The 22,265-nt window shown below is 36.0% G+C and overlaps 1 protein-coding gene across 1 annotated transcript in view; it reads right to left on the minus strand.

Moving 5' to 3' along the window:
- Positions 1–653: 653 nt before the first annotated feature.
- Positions 654–22,265, minus strand: part of RPS6KA6 (ribosomal protein S6 kinase A6) — a 42,974-nt gene continuing 21,362 nt past the window's right edge. The window contains exons 8-22 of the mRNA XM_050901550.1: positions 22,106–22,143; positions 20,252–20,394; positions 19,350–19,420; positions 18,029–18,117; positions 17,506–17,570; positions 15,397–15,499; positions 13,924–14,048; positions 13,509–13,634; positions 12,842–12,931; positions 12,000–12,158; positions 11,387–11,548; positions 10,907–10,983; positions 9,067–9,184; positions 6,964–7,104; positions 654–6,058 (exon numbers count right to left, since the gene is read on the minus strand). Of these exons, the coding sequence (XP_050757507.1) occupies positions 5,933–6,058; positions 6,964–7,104; positions 9,067–9,184; positions 10,907–10,983; positions 11,387–11,548; positions 12,000–12,158; positions 12,842–12,931; positions 13,509–13,634; positions 13,924–14,048; positions 15,397–15,499; positions 17,506–17,570; positions 18,029–18,117; positions 19,350–19,420; positions 20,252–20,394; positions 22,106–22,143 (1,633 nt within the window). The 3' untranslated portion in view covers positions 654–5,932. The remainder of the gene's footprint in view (positions 6,059–6,963; positions 7,105–9,066; positions 9,185–10,906; positions 10,984–11,386; positions 11,549–11,999; positions 12,159–12,841; positions 12,932–13,508; positions 13,635–13,923; positions 14,049–15,396; positions 15,500–17,505; positions 17,571–18,028; positions 18,118–19,349; positions 19,421–20,251; positions 20,395–22,105; positions 22,144–22,265) is intronic.

Here is a 22,265-nt window from a genome sequence, read left to right on the forward strand (position 1 = left end):
GCTTAACTCTGACCAGGTACGCAGGTCACTGTTTTTAATGTCATTATTCTCATTTGTAATGTAAGTGCCTGTATCTTCAAAAGGCCAGATCTTCGCAGGAAAATTATTTCCTCTTTACATACAAAGTCAAATCTGGATAGATACCTGAAAAACATACAGAAGGTAGATCATCCCACCCTAAAGTAATACATCAATCCTATCAGTGAATGTATGTTTTATTGAAAGTGTGGCATGAAACACTTGACTGTGAGTATAAATTTATAAACAGCTCTTGATGTATGTGAGATTTTTGGCAAGGTTTACCAAATAATGCAATTCACAGTACATTTAATTTAGGAATGTTCGCTCATTGGTTTTTATATCAATTTAAAAAAAGGAGTTGGTGAACTTCCAAATCATAAATGATGGATTTTTGTCAATTATAAAATATTATGAATTTGCAACCTTTTTATTCTAGTACTCAAGGAACTGCCAGCTATTTAAAACTGTACCTTTATCATTATTCACAAAGTTTAACAAAAATAAATACAATTTTGAGGTTGTCTTTGGCATGTCGTAATTCAAGGCAATAGTATCTTTTAGCAGCACAGTGCAAAGAAAAACAACATACCGTACAATGCACTACTAGATTCAGCCTTACAAGGAGAAGAGAACGTAGTACAATGCAAACTTTAATGTCAATATATACAGAGCTTTAAAGAAAACATTTTTTTTAAAATTAAATGAAATAAATACAATATGATACAAAATCCACAATATGCTTAGAGAAAGAAATGACAGTTACAATGTCTGATAACGGGGACCTTTTGTATAGTTTCATCTTTGAAGTACCTCAGAGAGCATGTAATTCATTGCACACTGTTTTCAATTAATGCCCTTTCGTATATTGAGATTTATAGCCAGTCACGTGCCAGAAGAGTTTTAGCTCTAATCAGAGTATCAGTGCAAGATGCCAAAGTGCTTGGGATATTATGACAACGCAATTACTTAGCAAACGCTGCTCAGAAGCCTAATGCAAAACACACAAAATAGGAACACTTTGTCCTGCAAAGGAGATCCACTTCGAGCATCTTTTCAGTTCTCACATTAAAAAAACCCAAAACAGGATTCAATGTTATTCAAACTCACTATTGGTAATAAGCTGTTGCCCAAATCTTAATTAAGAGACATAATTAAATCTCTTTTAAAGCTTTCAAAGAAAGTTTGCTTTCATTACATAGGAAAGATCTCAAGAAAACCAAGACGTTGATTATTTTGGGGGCGACGACTTCTAATTACATAAGTTATTGTAATACTCAAGTCAGCTTTAGCTATACAGTAAGGGTGGTTTTGTTTTGTTTTTTAAATTTGTATTCATTCTTCTATTCCCAAAGGAAAATGTAGGCTTAACAACAACATAATTTGGGGGAGTAAACATTTTAAAAAAATACACTGAAGTGGGGACAAACAGCATGCAGAATGTACTTAACTAACAGGGTGTTAATGCCGAAGGATGGTACGGTATGAATGACAGCTTGGGCGTGTTACCAACAGGTATCAATACATACCCAAGAAAGTTTTTGAATAAACTTTCAAGGAGAAATTTTTTATTTTTTCCAACCGTATAGAGCTCCCATAGGATTACATAAGGACTCTTATCACGGCTTCAGAAGCCTTCTGAAAACTTTGAGAAAGAAAAGCCTGCTCCTTCCTTCCCTCCCACAAATATTTGCAAACTTCTAATTCTGGATAGGACTGAAAAAAAGCTTAAGTGCTACAGAAGTACATAAACCCCCATGTTTGCATTGATGTTTTAGCCTAATTTCATCGATACAAATCAGGATAGTTACTACAGTATGGTGTAATTCATTGAACTCAATTCTTACAAGCTATCTCAACTTTTTAATTGTAACATTTGAGGGCAGAGCGCCGAGTACTGGCTGCAGCAATCTGTCACTGCAAATGACCAGTTTGTAAGTATACTGCAAATAGCTTCCAATTGCTGAAGTCTGCTAGAGGTAATTTTAACTATTGAACATATGAAGATTAGGTTTCGAAAATGAATTAAAACATGGAAGACAGAATTCAAGCTCAATATGACTGACTTGGGTGAGGTTTTGGATGCCTTCTCTGGATGCAAGGAGAACATTTAAACCATACTAAAACATAGGCCTCAAACAGACAGTACGCTTAGACCACCTACACCTTAGGCTCTTCGCATGGTCAAAAAGAATTTACTAGTTTTAAGCATAACGGGAAAACACACACAACATGCTAACAGCAGCATTGAGACTACACAAGCCACAAAACAGTGGCTTAAATGAATCCACCCACGGTAATGCTCTCGCGTATGGGCACTCTTCGTTATGCACCACTGGCTGATACCGATGCCACTGCATAGTTTTTGGATACGTAACAGGAATACAATAGAGTTCCTCACTTTTTAGCAAAAGGATAACTGAAGATAGAAATTGCGATATGCGAGGGGTAAAAGAACAGCAAAACACGTCACAAGCCTGCTCCAGCTATAGCTGATGTTTGTGGGAATCTACTCTCTTTAGTGAGAATGTATCAGGCTCTATCTGCACTTGAGAACTAGCACTTATTTATAATTGCCATTACCAAACATCAGAGTAGAAGCTATTTTGCTGGCAGTAACAGAAGCCATATCCAAAATATTACATCATTTAAGATATTAATTAGTTCGCTGGAAATTCCTCTAAATACCTAGTATGTACGCCTATTTCTTTGTAATTATAAGCCTTTGTAAAAATTTCACTCTTACTTTTAAAAAAAGTAAATCCATAAGATAGTAAGATTGTAACTAGTTTGTAACCTTGAACTGCACAGAGACAATATGAAAGTGAAACAATGTACACTAACCTTTCACTCCAGCCAAGAGTACGTTCAAATTAAGTGTTCTTCCATTTCAAACATCTAACTGATTACTCATGAGCAGAGCATGCTACCTTTATGTAATTGCTTAATTGAACAAAACCTAAGTTTGGGGAAAAAAAAAAAAAAAAGATGAGAAGTATGCAAGATATTCCAAAAGAAGTATCACAAAGAAGATTATCATTAAATGCTATATAGTAAACTGCAAGTGAGCTCTTTTGTATCCCTGCATATCCAAAAATGTTTCAAAGACTGATATGGTCAAATATTCATAGCAAGTGAACTTTACCCCCCAAAATTAAGGATTCAAATTGGCATGCCAGTGTACCCTGGCCTGTCAGATATAACAAAGGTGTTTGTCCATATGTTTTCCTTGCGATAAGACAACTTTGTAATGTTGCAGTCACTGAAACCTTGCTTTTACCCCAGGAGTACCACTTGCACTAAAGGCTAGTAATGATATAAAGACAGCAGGGATAACTTTATAGAAGATGTTTTAAATTCTTTGCTAAGAATCAGAATATCCATCTTGTTTGTGTACTTTTCCTCTTACCACCTTTGTGTTGCACACCAAGAAGAACTTAAGTACCTTCAGCTGCTTACAACTGCTTCTGTGCAAAATGCTTTTAAGGTGCTTATAATGTGGTGCTTCTAAGCAAGCTAAAAGAAAATACCAATATAAACACTGTTAAATGATTCATGAATAAAGCCATTAAAGACCAGCTGCTACCTTACGGGAAAGCTGAAGACAATTCAAGTTTGACGTTTTAGTTGTGTTCCACGCCTTGCATTACCCTCTATCCCCAACACAGTTTTTACTACTATGTTTCAACCCACATTATACCTTGACCTTGGCTAAGGGGGCTTTATTTCCACCACTTTTTTTTTTTTTTTCCTTAGAGTGAATTCAAATTCTTCTGGCAGTCATTTGTGAATTTACAAAAAAATTTTACCAACAGACTGTAGACAAGAGGTTTACAGGCATTCTGGCTGGCAAAGGTCTTCAGTAACGAAAAGAAGGATGAACCAGCTGCCTAAGGGGCAGATTTTGTACTAAACAATAAGCTTTCCAGGAAGCAGTTGTGTTCTTTGATAAGCTTTCAAGCATTTCAAACAGGCACCTCAAAACTAGGCACAAACGGCCCCTAAAGCTTCCAACATCTATCAAACACTCAAGAAATTTAGTATGGGGTATGTTCTGCATGATACAAATAGCACACCTATGTTTGCTATATTCATTAAGTCTCAAATCTACATATATTCATACCTAACTATTTGGCCAGATAATTTCCATCTTCCCCCACCACAACAAAATAAAGCAGCTTATCTAATAGTACTTCCAATGCCATCGAGTACTTCACAGGTATAAGCAAAAACCAGCCAGCACCCTCTGCCTTTTAAGATCTGAGTTACTACCGCCACTCTTGGCAGTCGGGCCAGAATTCTCCCGAAAGCTTTTTTCCCTGTCTCAAAACGCCGAGTTCTGCCATCACTGGTGTCTCGTAATTGGCTACCAAAGGGATCTGGAACAGGAAATTCCATGACGGCAAATCAGTCTGAACTACATTTCATTTTTGGTCACTTGGATTCTCTAACTGCTCACAGTCTAACTGTTGGTCACTAACAGACTTAATATTTAAAATGCGTATCATCCTACTATGACAGTACAGTTGCACAGTAGTGTCTACAACTTTTGAAAATACTTTTAAGCTCATCACCTCTGAATGCTGTAGTTCCCAGTCTACTAGCAGTCAGCACTGGTTTTGAGTCAGAAAACCCCAGGATAATTCTGGCCCTGAAATTAATTTCCTCTCCATCACAGCATTTAGAAACAGCTGAATTGCTAACACCAAGACAGAGAGGGCAAGTGAGCGCTGGCGACAGGATATTGTCAGTAACTTGTCCATAACTGTGAAATTTCTTGGTCAGAATTCCCTTATCTGGGCACACTGCAAGGCTTATTTATTTTCCCAAGCTACCCCTACAGTTAGGCAAACAGAATTTTGCATTTATGTTCTGTAATATTTGTACATGCAGCGAGAGATTCCGATAGAAGCAACGTTCTATAAAAATCAAATAAATAAAAAATAAAATCCACGTGCCAAGTTTGTTATAATAAAGTGTCAGTTTGCCTTATATGCCAAACAAACTTAATATTGGGTATATTCAGTGGAAACGACTGCTGAGGAAACAGTATCTTAGTCATTGTACTAACGGATAGACAATACAAATAACAGAAAGCATTGGATTGCACGATGTTGTCTTAAAGTGGTACCAATGTTATCGAGATCCTTAATTTTGACAGGTTATACACATACTTACTCTCTCCAGCTCAGTGCAGGACACAATACCATTCACGGTAAGAACGAGAAATGTCCATTTTCCTGTAAGAGGCCATTTGTTATCCAGCATTTCTTTTGGGTCACAAGTGATCAAATTAAGTTTATGGGTAAAGTGCAGAATCTTACACATCCCTTTTGTTTGTATTTTCACATAAACTTATCAGTTACCGGCACCATGCAAACACAGACCTTCCAAATTAACACTAATGCATTTAACACCAGCACAATACATTAGTCAGCTTTTCATAATAGTAATGAACAAGTTAAATGAATTAAGTTGAATGAATTAAGTGCCCAATTACAAAATTAAGAATTTGTCCTTCACAACAGGGTCTAAAGGTGTGAAGAAAAGAAAACTTACACTGACACTTTATGTACAACTTGGTCATTGGCAACGGTCCCCTAAACCATTTTTTAAATGAACCCAGCAAAACTATACAGAATGTGAAAGAATATTTGCAACAGATCTCTTAAAGGACAGTGTAGAGAAATTCATTATGGTGTACCTGATGTTTAAATTAATTTAACAGATACAGCCTGTAAAACAACACAGTATGAACCTGTGGATTTTTTTTTTCTTTTTAAAAAAAGGACTTTTACAGAATTCAAGTAGTGTAGCAGGAAACCATAGATGCCTTTTGATCACAGGTCAGGCAAAATAGAGCCACTTATTGGATTTTCCCCTTGCTTCTGTTTGCTAAGGTGTCCCAGTGGATCTATAAGTCTGTTGATGTTAGCTTTTTCATGCTCCGTCGCTGAGCTAAACTTGAGGCTGCAACAGGCTCTAACACTGGCTGAAATGTCTTGTGATTCAGTGCAGAATACGTAGCAGCCATGGCTCCCTAGAGAACAATGAAATACATAAAAGGCTGTAAAGGTCATTTTTATCAGAAAATAAAGCAACTGAATATTAAATTCTTAATTAACTCTATAAAAAACCCAGCACTTATGGGAGGTCATGGACATTCTCTAAGGTTTGTTTTGAAAAAAAACATTTATTGCTGAATCCTTCAAGTTTCGAGGCATGGGTGTCTGACATTTCTTTTTCTTTCCTGTGTATTTCTTTTACATACCTGAGACGTCAGAGTAACCTTTTAATGCAGGTCAGAATTAGTATCTTCCCAGCAACATTAGCATCAATTTATCAAATACAGCCACTTAAGTGGCTATTCAGGTCCTGACTTACGAAGACAACACAATTAAGACTGGCTATCACAGGTCCTTGTTTTTGAATCCAACAAAACTAATGAAGTCAACTTAAAAGCTGTCTGCAGACAGTAGAACGTTTTTGTGTCACAAGTCAGAAACACATATACAGAACAAACAGATAAAGTACCCGTGGAAAAACTGTAGCGTAGTTTATTAATTTATGTTAGGAAAGCACAATAAGAGCCAGTCATAGAAACAAATCCTAAAAGATTTCCTGAATATGCAATAAGAATGCTAGGAGACCTGTGGCAGTCTCAGATAACTTCCTTATCAGGTCTCTATATGGCCAAAGCTACCTTAATCTTTGAAAACAAAACACCCAGAAAAATCTCTTCCTTTACACATAGGTTAAAAGTAGTAGTTTACCATTAATTTGTCTGCTTATGTAACTTAAATATGCATGTACCAGGGAAAACAAAAAGAAAGCTAATTTCTTTTCTGAAGAAAAAAAAATTACTTCTGCCCGTAGCTCTAAAAGCAACCCAATTCATTGCGCATCCACCAGCTCAAGCAACATTCAGCCTTCAGGTTGGTTTACCTTTACTAGATGTGGTGCATCTTGCCTGTTTAGTTGATAATGCGGCAACTGGTCCCTACAGGCTATCCACGAATGTTTTAATACTTGCTCTGCTGTATATCGCTGATGTGGATCTACATGCAGCATATGTGATAACAAGTCCTAGATAAAAATGAAAACCACACATATTATTGAGTTAAAATAATCTTATATACAGACTTTAAAGCATCAATTATGGCAGCAATGAAAAAAAGTACCCTATGTGGCAGGGACTAACACAATGCAAACACACACACACAAATCATCAGATAAATTGGATCATTCTGTGCCTTGACACCACAGAAGTCTGAAAACAATGTGGTGTACTATTTAATCAGTTTAACAGAGCAAGCCTTTATTGTAAAGAAACTTACTGTTGTTTGTGTGTTTCATATTTCAGTTTGTTTACTATTAATATAATCTTTAAAAGACTAGAAATCCTATTCAAATTTAGCAGTCAGATTTTACGGAAGAAAGCTATTATTCGCAAACATCTCTCCTCATTCAACTACACATTTGGGGTCTGCTGACTACATATTACAATCGAATTCATATATAGTGATATACTATCAAAGAATTTTTCCTTCAAGGAGCTATATAAAGAGTAAAGCCAGCAGAAATGGACACTTGTTTTTGCCTATTTAGAAGCATTAGCAATAAGGTACTAATTACAACGTTGGTCAAAAAAAGAGCTGGGTGGGAAGGGCACAGAACAGAGACAGGAATAGCTTGAAAGAAAACAAAATATGAACAAGCTGACAGAATGTTCCCTTTGTTTTAGGTACAAAATGTTAAGCATTCTTAAATATACAGAAATGAATTGCTTGTGCTAAGACAGCATCAGCCAACAAGTATTCTGAATCACTCCGACTGAAATGAACAAGTAGTGCAGTTCCAAAGGATCAGGAAAAGATTCAATATTAATGCCAAGCTTTATAAAAGGTAACAGTGGTGACTAAGATACCTACAGACCAGGCCAACACCAAACCCAGAGAGCACATACAGCAATTGATGGGAGATGCAGTCTTTAAATAAAAAGGACAACTGCATAATCAAGCTGATCAAGATTTTTGGCAAGATATCCAGATATATTTGGTTGTTAAAGTACTAGTTTAATTGTTGAAAGTACTAACAAAGACGAAAGACCTCATGACTTCAGCATTGAACAACATTTAAGAAATTGCACTACAAAAACGTTAACCTATTAATGCAAGGCTGGTTAGCTACTAGGACTAACAGATAATTGTAAAAAGTCATCCTTCCATTTAAGGAATCCCACACACACCTGATTTTGATCCAATAAAAACAAGGAATAAAAAACCACTGATGATTAGAAAAGCCCATATTGGGACTTATCTTATTTAAAAATCTTTATAAGTGACCAGGGGGAAGGAAGAGAGTGCACTCTTGCCAAGTTTGCAGTGGGGCACCAAACTGGAGGCGTGGGGAAAGAGCTAATGAGTTCGAGGGCAGGGCAGCCATCCAAAGGGACCTAGGCAGGATGGAGTAATGGGCTAACCAAAGCCATACAAAATTCAGCAAGGACAAATGCAAAATCCTGTGCTTGGAAAGGAAGAAATTGTCTCCAAGGTGCAGGGTGGGGACTGACTGGCTGGGGACTAGCTTGGCTGAGAAGGACCAGGAGGTTTTGGTAGACAGTAAACTGAACCTGAACTACCAGTGTGACCTGGCATCCAAGAAGGCTGACGTTCCTTTAGTCAGTGTGACCAAAGGAATGGAGACAGAGGACAAAGTAAAACAAGAGATGTTCTGGCTTGAAATTAGGAGAAGCTTTTTCCTCATTACAGCAGCCAAGCATTGGAAAAGGCTGCCCAGGCAAGCTGTTCAGTCTCCACCCTTGGAGGTTTCTAAAGTCAGACTGAATAAAGCCCTGAGCTACCTGGTCAGATCTCACAGCTGACCCTGCTTTGAGCAGGAGGCCGGACTAGATGACCTTCATTGCAATAAAGTTTGCAGGTAATAATAGCAAACTACTGTATTAGACTAGTCTATTTTTATGAAGTTCAGTAGGTGTTCATTTGAATTCTACAAAAATATGAGGACAAAACCAAAACACATTCACACCTTTGCTGCATCTGAAACAGTGTCCCAGTTGCCTCCACTTAAAGAGAATTTTCCACTGCCTATCCGTACCAGGATCTCTTCTGGAGTATCATTAGGACCATTGGCAAATGGAGTATAGCTGTTGAAAGACAAAAAAACCAAAATGCCTTGTTATAGGTATGAAGCTGCAAGAAATTGGTAAAATCTCGTGAATCATTCCGAGTAGATATCCCACTACTGACAGAAACACACTATGCACTATTAAATACTACTTATATTAGCATTTCATCTTCAAAACTATATTATTTTCTTTTCTCCCATAATTGTAGTTCATCAAGTAGAATAAATGGGAGATGCAGACTAAAAAGATGTCTTAAGTTAATATCTTAATAATGCATTCTAATCAGTGCAGACTTTCAAGTTAAATAGAAGTGATTCATAAACACAAGTTATGCTAGATTACCAGAGCATGTAAAGTAATCCAAACCTGGAACAGTACCCTAACAGAATGGCCCAGTAAAGCTGGAGTAATATCATGTTTAGCGTATGTGCATTTAATTAGACACAGAATGAATGAACACAGTGTACACACACCTATCATTTAGGAAAAACTACAAGAAAATTTTCATGATAGTTTTTTTACTTAAGTGAGTTTGGGAGGCTTAAACCACAAGATCATTGGTTTGGGAGACTTATAACAGTTTACAGGGTTTCCTGTAAATTTGGCTTAGTTTCTACAAATCCCACTGTGATGAACTCGAAAACTAAACTGGCAAATCTGAAAGCCAATCTGAATCGCTTAAATACACCTTTTAACAATGTCAAGAGCATTACGATGTTCTGGCATCTCCTACGATCATAGGCTAGTACCACGATAGTTTTAACTATAAAACCCAAATCTTACTCTAATTAAGTAGTTACATCATAATACCCCTTAGATTTTGAATTAGCTTGCAAGCAATAACAATTAAGCTTAATGCGTTCTGTCTTAGTACTTTGAAAGCTCTGCATAGAAGAAAGATCAACCAGCATCATCAACAGAGGTTTAGGAACTATCCCAGCCAGTTAGTTTTAGTCTTTCAGTTGATGAGCGTAAGAGGAACAAAATGGAAAGATAGGAATTCATGCTGGACCATTCCTCCCCCAGACTTTTGACCTGCCATACCTTTTCTTCAGACAATGTTTCTCAAGTGTGCAGGCAGTATACTGCCCAATATCTGCATACTTGCACTTAAATCATATAGTAAGCTGAGTTTTGATGACAGAACTGTAGTGGTGCTGGTGATTTTACATGGAGAAGCACAAGTTTATCAAGAGGAACAGTTTCCAATAGATAGTATTTATCTATAAGACAAAAAAAATCTGCTATTTTTCTGTTAGAGCAAAATTCAGAAAACCTTTTATCGTTCAGTCACTAAGCGCTTCAGAACGCTTAAGGAAAGTTTAGACGTTTAGAAAACTTAAGAGGTTACAAGTCACTGAGTTCTAGAAGGAGTCAAGCCTGTGGCAGGACATACAAAAAGGTGGACTACAAGGGTAGTAGGGTGGGGAGGACAAGAGGCAGAAGGAGAAAAAAGAAAAACCACCACATACTTCCACAGACTAAATTCTCTCCTGGAAACTGGGGAGCGTCTTTGGCATCCCCCAGTCATGCACCATAGAATAGAGAAGCCTTGAACCTACCTGTAAGATAAGCCTAGTTTATGTATGCATTTACTTATAGCTTCCTGTTCCACTTCAGTGTCTTTGTCATTCCGCATTCAAATCAATGAGGTAATATCTTACAATTTTACTGAAAGCATGGATTCATGCAGTATGCTGGAATTTTAGGTAAATGAAAAAGCTAAGAAGTATTTCTCACCCTGCCAACATTGTGTAAAGAAGAACACCCAAGCTCCATATGTCACAAGCAGCATCATATCCCTGTCTCATGAGAACCTATAAAACAAAGAGTGTTAAAGACTTTTCATATATTAAAAAAACACCCCAAACCAATACCACTACATGGCCTAAGGAAGGGTAAGTCAATCAGAGGATAATTTCAGAGGTTTGATTATTTATTTTTCAATATACAGGTTACAGTAACTATCAACAATATTTCTTGTTCCCAGAACATCATCTCTTAAGATTCTCAACAGGCTTATATCTTATTTTTGAGGGTGGCTTCTGCTATTTTTAAAGCAGGTTTATTATAAACATAGGCACCAGTGTTTATAAAGTATTTATAATTGTATTTAAGGAAAACTAGCAGAATTTCTTTTTTTTTAAAGCACTGCTAAAAAATTTAAGTACTTGATACATCAAAAACAGCACAGAGAAAACACACAGCAGCTTAAGATACCTCTGGTGCCACAAAGTTTGCAGTGTAGCACGGAGTTAGAAGTAGTCCATTTTCTCCTCGAAGTTGTTTTGCAAATCCAAAATCACAAATCCTGATAGAATCAGCATTATTTGAATCATCCGTATATAAAATATTACTAGGTTTAAGGTCTCGATGCACTACCTTCAAAGAAAGAAATTTTAAAATCTATCATTTAGAAGTTGCATGTACATTTGTTTGTACGTAATTTGCAATTTATAAAAACTATTCTCTAGATTAATATACTTATTAACAGTTCGACACAATTATATAACTTTCAAGTAACAAAAAATTCTAGTTCAAGTAATGTCATAAAAAAGCCTACTGGCTCATACTGCAACTGGAACGAACATAACCATTTGCCAACAAGCATAAGAGAATAAATATCTGCTGTTTCATAAACTGTAAAAGTAGAGTCAAAAGGGCTTGCCAGAATAACAGGATGAGTTGTTTATATTTTTCACCTTTGTCATAAAACACTCAGAAATCTTCTTCTCTTCTGCCATAAAACTAAGCCAACCAAAGCACATAACAAAAGGCATTTGTTAATTCTAAGAAATGTGAAAGAAGCTATGTCATAGAAGAAATCACTCACTCCTTGGCAGTGCAGGTAGTCCACAGTCTTAGTTATAGTGTATAATACAGCGCTAGCCTCTCGTTCCGAGAAGAACTTCTGTCTGAGAATTCGATCAAGCAGCTCTCCTCCTTTCATCAGTTCAGTGACAAGGTATATGAATCTACCATCGTCATACACCTGATGAGAAGTTTAACAAGTGCATACATACATAAATACACACATATCTATAAAAAAAAGATCATCTAGAATTATACATCCTGATAAATGAAATTACAGACTAGATTGTTCACCTATTCACATATGAACATAAAGCACAAACAGCAGGGACTGAAAAATTTAATTCTGCAATTCAGGAGCCTTAAAGCATGAAGTATAAGAAAGCTTATGTGTCATTCTGTGAGACATTGAGGTAATTGATTGTTAATTCATGACTCGGAATTAATTTTTTCAGCGTAAGAACTTCTGTTGTAAGAGGAGAGTAGGCCTACCGCTCCCTATTGCTCTTCCCCTCCATGGACAACTTATAGCTGCTGGCACTTTGCACGTAGAGGACAACATGCAACTGCTTTTTCAGATTCAGATTACCAACACATTAGCTACTCATTTGAAATAAAAGGAAATACGACATTTCTAACCTTTACATCATTTCTCACTTCAAGTTCACTAAACAGCATTTAGAAAAAAATAATATCAGGACAATGTCATATTTTGAAATACTCACCACTTTACTATGTGTACTTCTCTCCTAATATATTTTACTATGTAAAAGAAACTCAATAAATCCCAATAAACTCCCTACATCTATATTTATTTATTGACTACTGTGTTATAACAGGTAGAAGAGAAAAAGAGGTACATACATCCTTTAAAGTGATAATATTTGGATGTTGGCCATAACGCATGAGAATCTCAATTTCTTCTGAGGGATCCCTCTTACTTTTATCAATTATCTGCAAAATATAGCAACAAGAAAAACAACATGGCTAAACAAAGTCTATTTAATAAAGAAATTTTTTTGTATCTATATTCTCACTTCAACAACAGAATAAAAAAATTTCTAGAGTTCATTACTTCTTACTAATAATGACTAATTCATCTTCCAGCTTCACATCCCACTGTTTACTCATTTCTTGCTCTCTCCTTGCCACCAGTTAAAACTGTATCATTAATGCAGTCTGTTCTGCTCCAATGGACAAGGAAATGCAATGGACTGAAGCATCACTACTTCCCTGCAGCCCAGTTCCAGCCTTGTGGATCTTATTTTATTTCAGGTGTGCTCATCGTTATACAATATTTTCAGGCTTCAAGATTGTAATTGCAAAGCCAGTTCCTTCAAGGCCATAACCTTCCCCACAAAAAGAAGAGCTATAGAAGCCAATACACAACTTAAACAAATGAAGAAAGTGCTGTTTTTCATTTCTCACAGCATATAAACAGTTACAGTAACTAGAAAATTCATGCATTTAAATTTACAAATCTACTACACAATAATTTCAGAACTGTCACTGTGACGTTTATTCAAAGTACCTTTACAGCAAACTCCATATTTGTAGCTATGTGTATACATCGCTTGCAAACAGAGTAGGAACCAACACCAATATCTTCCTTCAGTTCGTATACATCAGTAAACTGTGCGCTGTTTCCATGAAGTTGCTTTAAAAAACAAACACATACAAGCTGTCATCTAAAGCAACAAGAAGCTCTTTGCCATAATACTGTTTCCAACAGCAGAAGTTTCTTCTGCTTGCCCATGCTTTCTCTTTCGAATTCTGCCTCCAGAAAAACAGCAACTCGCTTTTTAAAATTGAAAAATATCCCATGGAAGCATTTTAATAATGCACATGTTATAATAGTCTCCCCAACAAAAAAGAACAGACTGTAGACACTAAGTATTGGTCAGTCTTTGGCATGACAAAAAAGTTTCTCAAAAATAAAATGTTACCTGTACTATTGGCAGTATATTGGTGAGTGGCGATACTTTATGATCTTCTACAGTAGTGGTTGCAACAAAACTAAATCCTTTGAAGAGCTGATGCGCGTTCGCACTAGGTGGGACTCCTGGAGAATCTAGAGGCATACACATTTGATTAGCATGGCTAAATCCTAGCAGGGCCATTTTTTTAACATTCAGGAGAGATATGTTGGAAGAAACATTTTGAGGGAAGGGAAGCAAACAAGGGGAATGCCAGATGTTGAATAAGACTTCTAGTCAGTTATTTGTCTTCTCTTATTTCAATAACATACACAAAGCAAGTATTCCTGGGTTTTATCTAAAACTGCAAAACACTGCAGGAACTAACGTATGAATACATGTTTTTAGGAAGACGTTTACTGAAGCACAACACTACTTGTGAGAAAGAAATAAAGATCATAGTCTTATGTTCAACTCTATGCATCACAAAGAAGAATGCCTGCAGGTTTTGCTGCTTCAGTGGTATGTGTGCTGCTGGCAAGGCAGAAGTGAGGCAATACAAGAATATTCAATTAGTAATACTACTGAATAATTAGAACCAAATTTTCCTCAGATTATATTATGTGCACCTCTGAATTGACTGTTTGAATTTTCACAGTAAGCACAGCTTGATAATTCTGTGTAGCCTATTAGAACCACAGACATTCTCCAAACAAACATGAGAAGTGGTGTGAAAAGTTGGATGCAGCAGTAAAGAAAAATTCACAAAAGAAAACCTGAAGTGAAACTTGACACATACTGAGCAATAACTGTTTGCACTTACTGTCTTTGTTTCCAAGTTCAGTTACTTGGAAATTTTTGTAGTGTAATAATCTAAGGGATATTTTAAAGATAAATTTTCATAAGCTTCTTGAAACTATTTGAGATGTCAACTATATTGAGACAGGTAGTCTGTCCACTGTACATTTTCCCCACCCTTGTCTACCTTTGAATCCCTGTTTTCTCAAGAGTAAAGTCAAATTCAGCATGGGTAGTGAGGGGAACAGCTCAATGAAAAGATTATTATAATGCTAGTTTTAAGATTTAATTTAATAATTATAATAATTAATAGGCTCAAGAAAGTTACTTAAAGCAAGTAATTTTCAGTGGAATACTGACCCTAAAAATAATCACTGCTGCACTCAAATTTAGTTTACTTTTAGTATTAAATACTTCCCCCCCAAACACTGCATGTCTGACTTTAAACCATAACTAGAAACCATAATGTAGCTGTTGATACTCCTTTTTTTTTTTTTTGGTCGGTGAATCAAAGTTTAGCAGAATATTTCAAAGAATAGGAACTCGCTGAGGAGAACATACTCCCTTCAAAGTACTGGAACCCTGTTGCACCCTTTCCTTTTAATTTTGTCACTGGCTTTTTCTCTTAGTAAGCTGCTTGTTGTAACATTAATTTGACCCCTCTTGTCCCACGAACCTCACCAATTTATAACCATGCACAATTACCTTTTGGTGTTTTTGCTGTGAATTCTGGATCAAAACAAAAGGTATCTTCTGGCTTTCCAGAAGCAGGCTTAAATGGGGGTTGTATTTCTCTTCTGAACAGTTTCTAAAGTAGAAGGACAGAGTCATGTAATTAAGAGCAAGTGAAACTTCCATGGGTGCTATAATTTTGCCAAGCTAAAGAGAAAGCAACTCAAATGTTATTGTTGTATTAAAACCGTTTTCTGAAAGAGTGAGTAATATATAGCAAGTAGAAAACCACAAATATGTATGGAAAAACTGAGTTACTTTTATGTACCTTTGATCTGAAATGCTATGGGAAATGTTACCAAACAAGTCAAACAATACACAGCTCTTTTTCCTTATTCTTCTGAATCCGCCTCATCTACCAGATCTGTACTTTTCAAACTAAAACATCAGGCTGCTACTCATCACTAGTTCATCTTTGGCTTATTCAGAAGAACATGGAACAGCCGTAGCACGCATCTTACCTTCTATCATCATCCCAGACCTGGTTCACTGCTGTTTTGTCAGAACCCTGAAAAACCCACCCCAAAGGGGAGATATGGAATACAGTCTTTACCTTTCTATTCTGGGTCCCAGACAAAGACTTCTCACGAGTGACAGGCGGGTCCCTCTTGGCAAGGAACTGCCAATTCTCAAAGCTCTATTCCAGGTTTTTCCTAATGTACTAAACTAAGTCGGGGGAAGGAAGGGAAAGCAGAACAATGGCTCCTCCTTTTTTTCCTCCTTTACTCAACACACTTTAGAAAAATGCATTGCCCAAGTGACCTCAAATCAGTAGTGAGTCCCATTTACAGATAAGGAAGAGAAAATTTCATGTCAAATGATATTGAAGCCCCATGCAAAGTTCAGGAAGTTCTGAGAACATTTTCTAGGCATTTCTCTCATCCTTTCAGACCTATTTTTTGCAGTTCTTTTCATTTAATCTTCCTGCAGAAGAACATGCAACATACTTCAATTAAAAAAAAAAAAAAAACCAACAAGGAAGAGGGACCTGAATTCATCCCAAAGAAATAATGAAATACAATATAGAAGTGGTCATCAACACCACCATACTGAAATGAATACAAAGCACTGTCAAATAAAAAAAGCTTAGAAAAAAAAAAGAAAAAATAAAGAGTTAGAACTGCAGATCTTTCAAACTTCCTTGTTGGTATTTATTTCAACATCAGTCCCTTCAAAAAAAAAAAGTAGATAGTCAAGCCGTAATAACACAACCTTCTCTTACGAAGTGTACTCACATACACTCTACTTGCTAATCAGGACTCTAAAGTAGACGCTGCATAAACACAGTTAGAAAACCACCTTCTCAGAAGTAAATATAAGAGATAAAGAGAAGGATAATGACAACAGGCTTTAAAGAGACAGTTGAGCACAGTATTGGCTAGCACTGCAGGTAGTCCTGTCAGCACAGCAACATCTTATTTATTGTGTCTATCCTTTTGTAGGCATTATAGCAAAGGAGTGTTTTCAGAGTGGATTTATTTGCTATAGAGCATCTTGCTTTTGAGAATGTTTCTGGCAAACACTTCTCAAAAGATTAGAGAACCACAGAGAAAAAGCATCAAGGTGCTTGTTAAAAATTTAAGCAGGCAATCATGAACTCGTACAGACTTCTGATCATCTCAGAGCACCAGAGTCAACACTTCAACTGTGAGTGGAATATGACTGATAAAATAGGAATGTGCTGTGGCGAACTAGAGAGAAGTCAAAAAGCATTATAGTCACAGTGTGGTTTTGTGCCCTGCACGGAAGCACTAGACAGACACTTACTGAAGAGAAGGATTCTTGCACACAAGGAACAACAGCATCCTCTCCCAACTACAAATGCTCTAACAGACAATTTAAGCTTTAGAATGCTGCAGCTCTTAATTATTTAAAAAGAAAATGCACAATTTACAATTAATACTGTCTATACCATAAATACTACAGCTCCAGATGCCAAGTAAGATTATAGTAGAAGCCAGAATGTAACAGTCAGCAGCACTGCAGTGTTTATTGTGCCCTATTCAGATGCAAATACTTATAATGCTACAACACATAGAAAAATTAAAAACAGTTTTATCATTCAGATCATTTTGTACTTACATTCCAGTCAACAGTAGAAAAAAAAGGATGTCTCTTAATTTCTTCAACTCCATCTGAACCAGCTCCTGAACAAAGAAAATACTGTATCTAAAACACTTTTGGGTAAAGTCTTTGAAGAAGATTGCACTAAAAATTAGTTCATTTCTAAAAAATTTGCATAGACATGGTTATTTGAGGGAATTGTAAATACAGAAATATTCCAAGGATGTAAAACACTCAATTAAGTAGTGTACACCTCATCAGAGAGGCAAACAGAGTACAAGAAGCCCATAAATACAGAGAGTCAATATCCTTTGCTCTGACACTGTCAAAGCTTTGGCTTACTGCTAAGAGTCACTGGTCCAAGAAAGTAATCATTCATCAGCCAAACCCAGGAAGTCATGACCCAAACTAACAAGAAATGGTACCTAAACCGAAGTCTTACTGACCATCCAGAGCTTGAGAGTTTCTACCAACTACTTTCTTTAAATAATCAACTCAGCTCAACTACTTCTATTTCAAAGATCCAAATAAATGAACCAACCTAATCTATTTGATGGGTTCCTTTTAAACAACATCCTCAGAAGACTTTGTGCTTCAGGGCTGAGGAACTGAGGCATTCCAAGTTTTGCTCTAAAGGAAAACAGAGAACAAGTAAGAGGAAGAAATGCACCTTACTAAAAATTGTCTACATAGACTTCATTGCACAATTTCATGTATCAAGGGTCTATTCCAAAGTCTTGTAGAGTCTACACATTTAACTCATCAGCTTTTAAGTTTCACATTATATGAGTGGTTTTCAAAAAAACAAACAAAAACAAACAAAAACCACACCAGACCAAAAACCCCAAGCCCCCAAAACAAGCTTTATGCTAAAATAGAGTAAAACAATTATCTTGGGAATACATGTATTTTCAAAGATATCTTCACATCACCAGGAAGTTATCACCAAAATACCTCTACCAGAATCAACGCCAGAAGAGACTCACCAAATCCCAAATTACTTGCCCCTGAAGTGATTGCTAATATTCCTCTTGAAGCAAGAGCCTCAAGAAGTAGCTTATTAAGCCATCATATAAAAGCTTACTGACTTTACCAAGCTTATTTTATGAAAACAATTACGCTAAGGCAAGAAATTCTTCTGCAGAACTGCAGCATCACTTCGAGCTCTAAATGAGGCTAGTGATCTAATCCATCTGCTTTCACAGGTAATATCACTATAAACTCGTACTCAGGGTAAGTTCAAACTGCCGTATGTTGGCAAGAACAGAGCTTCTCTCTCGCCCCCTCCCCTGACTATCACCCCCTCAAAAGGCCCAAGGCTCTGCATGTGGTCTAAAGGAAATTCTTTGTTAGCTAAGCACAAATAAAAACAAGAACATATTTGCCCAACAACTTCACCTACTAATCACCAGTTTACCCAGTTTGTCTTGTTAGACAGCTTCTGTTGTAACTGAGGTAATTTAATATGAAAAATGTGAGCACGTAAGTGCACTCTCCATATATACGTACACAAAGCAACACCTGATTAACTACTGCTTACAAAATAAGGTATGCTGTAACAGTAGCAAGAGAGTATAACAACAACATGAGTGGTAACTAATGCTGATCTAAATCACTGTCCTGTTTTTATCTTTATTATAACACCTACAATGAAAATACAAGTTCATCCCTAAGATTCTAATTCCTCTAGATACTTAATAGTATTTGCATGGTCTGGGATCTAAACCTTATTGAGGGGGGCTTGGCTTTTTTGTTCCTGTTCTAGCTTAATGCTCTTCAAGCACAAGGAGTTATAACAAGCCGTTAAAGCACGTTTAAAATTACATTTTCTGACTTTCCAAAAAGTAAGAAGATATACTTACTTCAGTATCATATTCATAGTTTCATTTCGATCTTTACCTTGAAATGGTAGTGTACCAGTAAGCATTTCAAACTGAAAAGAACAAATGTTAATCTAAATCAACACTTCTTCCCCCAGTTGCTCAAACAAAGTGTTAAGTACTGTACTCTTCCCTATCACTACATTAGACATACTGGCTTGAGCTTTTAAAAGATTATCAAAAAAGTTCACAGATCTAAACTTTTGTTTTCATTGGCAGTCTACATGACAACAACAGTGGCAAGTGTAATGTAATGATGATGTAGGCATATTTTACATCCATAAGCTACTTTCATTAAAGTACTAAAATCCCCTCCATAACCAAGTTTTAGATGTTGCCATACTCTGAAAACAGCAAGAAGAATAAATTCTAAAACAGTACTTTACTTTTAATGTCAGTATGCGTATTTCAGGCTGATGCTCTAACACATCACAGCAAAGGCATAAGTGCTAGCGATTACTGGCTTATTTCACTACTCTGCTCCAGTATTCATTCAACAGGCTTACTCTTACAAAAATGCAATTAATATTCCATCAAACCAAGTCTTCAGGGTTTTTTTAACTATCAAGTAACATGCAAAATAAATATACAAACTGAGGTTTCACACTGACTACAACTGTTCTAAACTACTAATGGACTACAGATACGATTTTTACAGTTCCTGATAAGTACTCCTTACAGGGCTAAGCAGGTGAAAAGCAAATTTTATTCAAATTAGTTGCTATTTCAGTAGCAATTCAGTTATTGAATTCTCTCTTCCCCTTACCCAAGCACTCATAATTAGATCTGGACAAGCTTATTCTAACTACATTATTTCACATTCACTTAGATATATGCAGTGTATTTGTGACCTTAAGCAAGGTAAGCAACGAAGCATACAGTACCATGAGAACACCAAAGGACCACCAGTCAGCACTCTGGTTGTGCCCTCGCCTGTTTACTACTTCAGGTGCCATGTATTCTACAGTACCACAGAAAGAATAGGCCTTCTTCTCTTGATCTACTGATTCTTTGCTGAGTCCAAAGTCTACAACAACAGCATTACAAGAATATAGCCAGTAAAGAACTTTAGAAAAAAACAATACTGTATACGGTATTTCAAAAACAAAGTATCAACAGCTTTTGTTTGTTTGCTTTCAGGAATATTATGTGATTACCCTAGCTCTTCATGAAACAAGAAACTGCAGATATCTAGAGATACACAGACAGCTTACTACATATCACCAAAACCATTCTATAAGTCATACTAAATTGATGATTAGTCATCAATATTACTACTCAAAATAACTCAATATTTGAAATATCACACATTTAGAGCCTTAAGATAACCAAAGCTCTCATTTTCTCTGTTTACTGCCTGCTTTATTCACACAAAAAATGGGACAGAAGTAAAAATGAGTTTCAAAGAGAATGCAGTCTGCATGGTCTAGTATTACTGAATGATGAATAAATAAAATCAGACTAAAAATATTGTTGTTATATAAGACAACATGGTTCTGCAACCTGACTCAAGTTCAGTAGAGTCTTGTGTATCTGCTCACTTTATTCCCAGAATACTTTTTTTCCCCCTAGTTTGAACAATGCCATTGAATACACAAGTCCTTGATGTTAGCCCAACTCTCAAGACGAGGCTCTCAAGCGTCCCTTTTTTCAAAGGGGAAATGATTGCTAATCAATAATCCCATCGATTATTCTTTCCAGTTTCAGAAGGAAGTAAGAATTTTAGGATTGAATTGGATTTAAATATATCATGCAGAATTTTAAAAATGATGCATTTTATAAACCTGATTTCCATCACCATTATTCCATCAAGTCTTTGAGAGTTTAAAAAACTTCACTTTATCTTGGAATCTAACAGTAATATCTATAGATCAAAATATATAATGAAATTTATAATACAAAAGCATCACGTTAAATGTAACTTAAAGCTTTCAGAAATTCATAGTAATTTGGTTTCCAAATAGTCAGTCTTCTGTATATATCATTTCTAGAATGTATATATTTTAATTGTTCCTCATAGAATATTTTTCTGCAATTTTATATGCATTTAAAAGTGATAATCCAGAAAAGAAAAAAAAAAAGTAATATTTCAGAAGTCTTACTGTACACTAAAATCTTTTTAAACCAAAAGCACCTCTGCTCCCTTTTAAAAGTCTCACAGTCAGCAACTTTAGCCTGGGTCTATAACCTCTTGATCCTCAGTTAAAAGGCATTTCACAGTAAATCTTGATACAGCTCCCTTTCTAACCTGAATAGTGGATAGTTTTAGTTACTAACATACCACCACCTGAACTAAAGCTCCTTTAAAAAACACATTCAATGTCTGGTTTTGTATTTTCAACTACATTTCTTCTATTTTAACCACAGCAGTTAGGATCTGTACTTTACAGCAATATTGCTGCTAACACTGCAACTTGATCTATGCAAATATTAGCCAACATGAAAACTAACTTCAACGGAACCTGCAGGACATCAGGATCTAGTAAACAACCAAAACCATCAGATACAGTCTCTGCCTATCTAAAATACTTCAATAAAAGTACTTAATACTATGTAAAGAATCATTATATAGGGAAGGGATACAGACTTATAAAAAGTCTGTCCAATAAAAAATTTTCTAAACAGCTAAATACTGGCTCACGCATACTCCAGCCATCACTATACATATCTTCGGCTTATAACTAAAAGCTTACAGAGAAATATGTTCAGAAAGTGCTATACTAATAAGTGTTACCTACCTGTTAACTTGATATGTCCTGCTTCATCAAGCAAAATGCTGAAAATTAAAATTCACATTCACCAATACACATAAAGAGGAATGTTCACATATAACATTTAAAATACAATAGTTAACGATTTTGATCTCCAACTTCTGTTACTAATTTAACAATCCAATAT

This window comes from Gymnogyps californianus, chromosome 9, assembly GCF_018139145.2.
Source record: "Gymnogyps californianus isolate 813 chromosome 9, ASM1813914v2, whole genome shotgun sequence".
Classification (NCBI taxonomy): domain Eukaryota; kingdom Metazoa; phylum Chordata; class Aves; order Accipitriformes; family Cathartidae; genus Gymnogyps; species Gymnogyps californianus.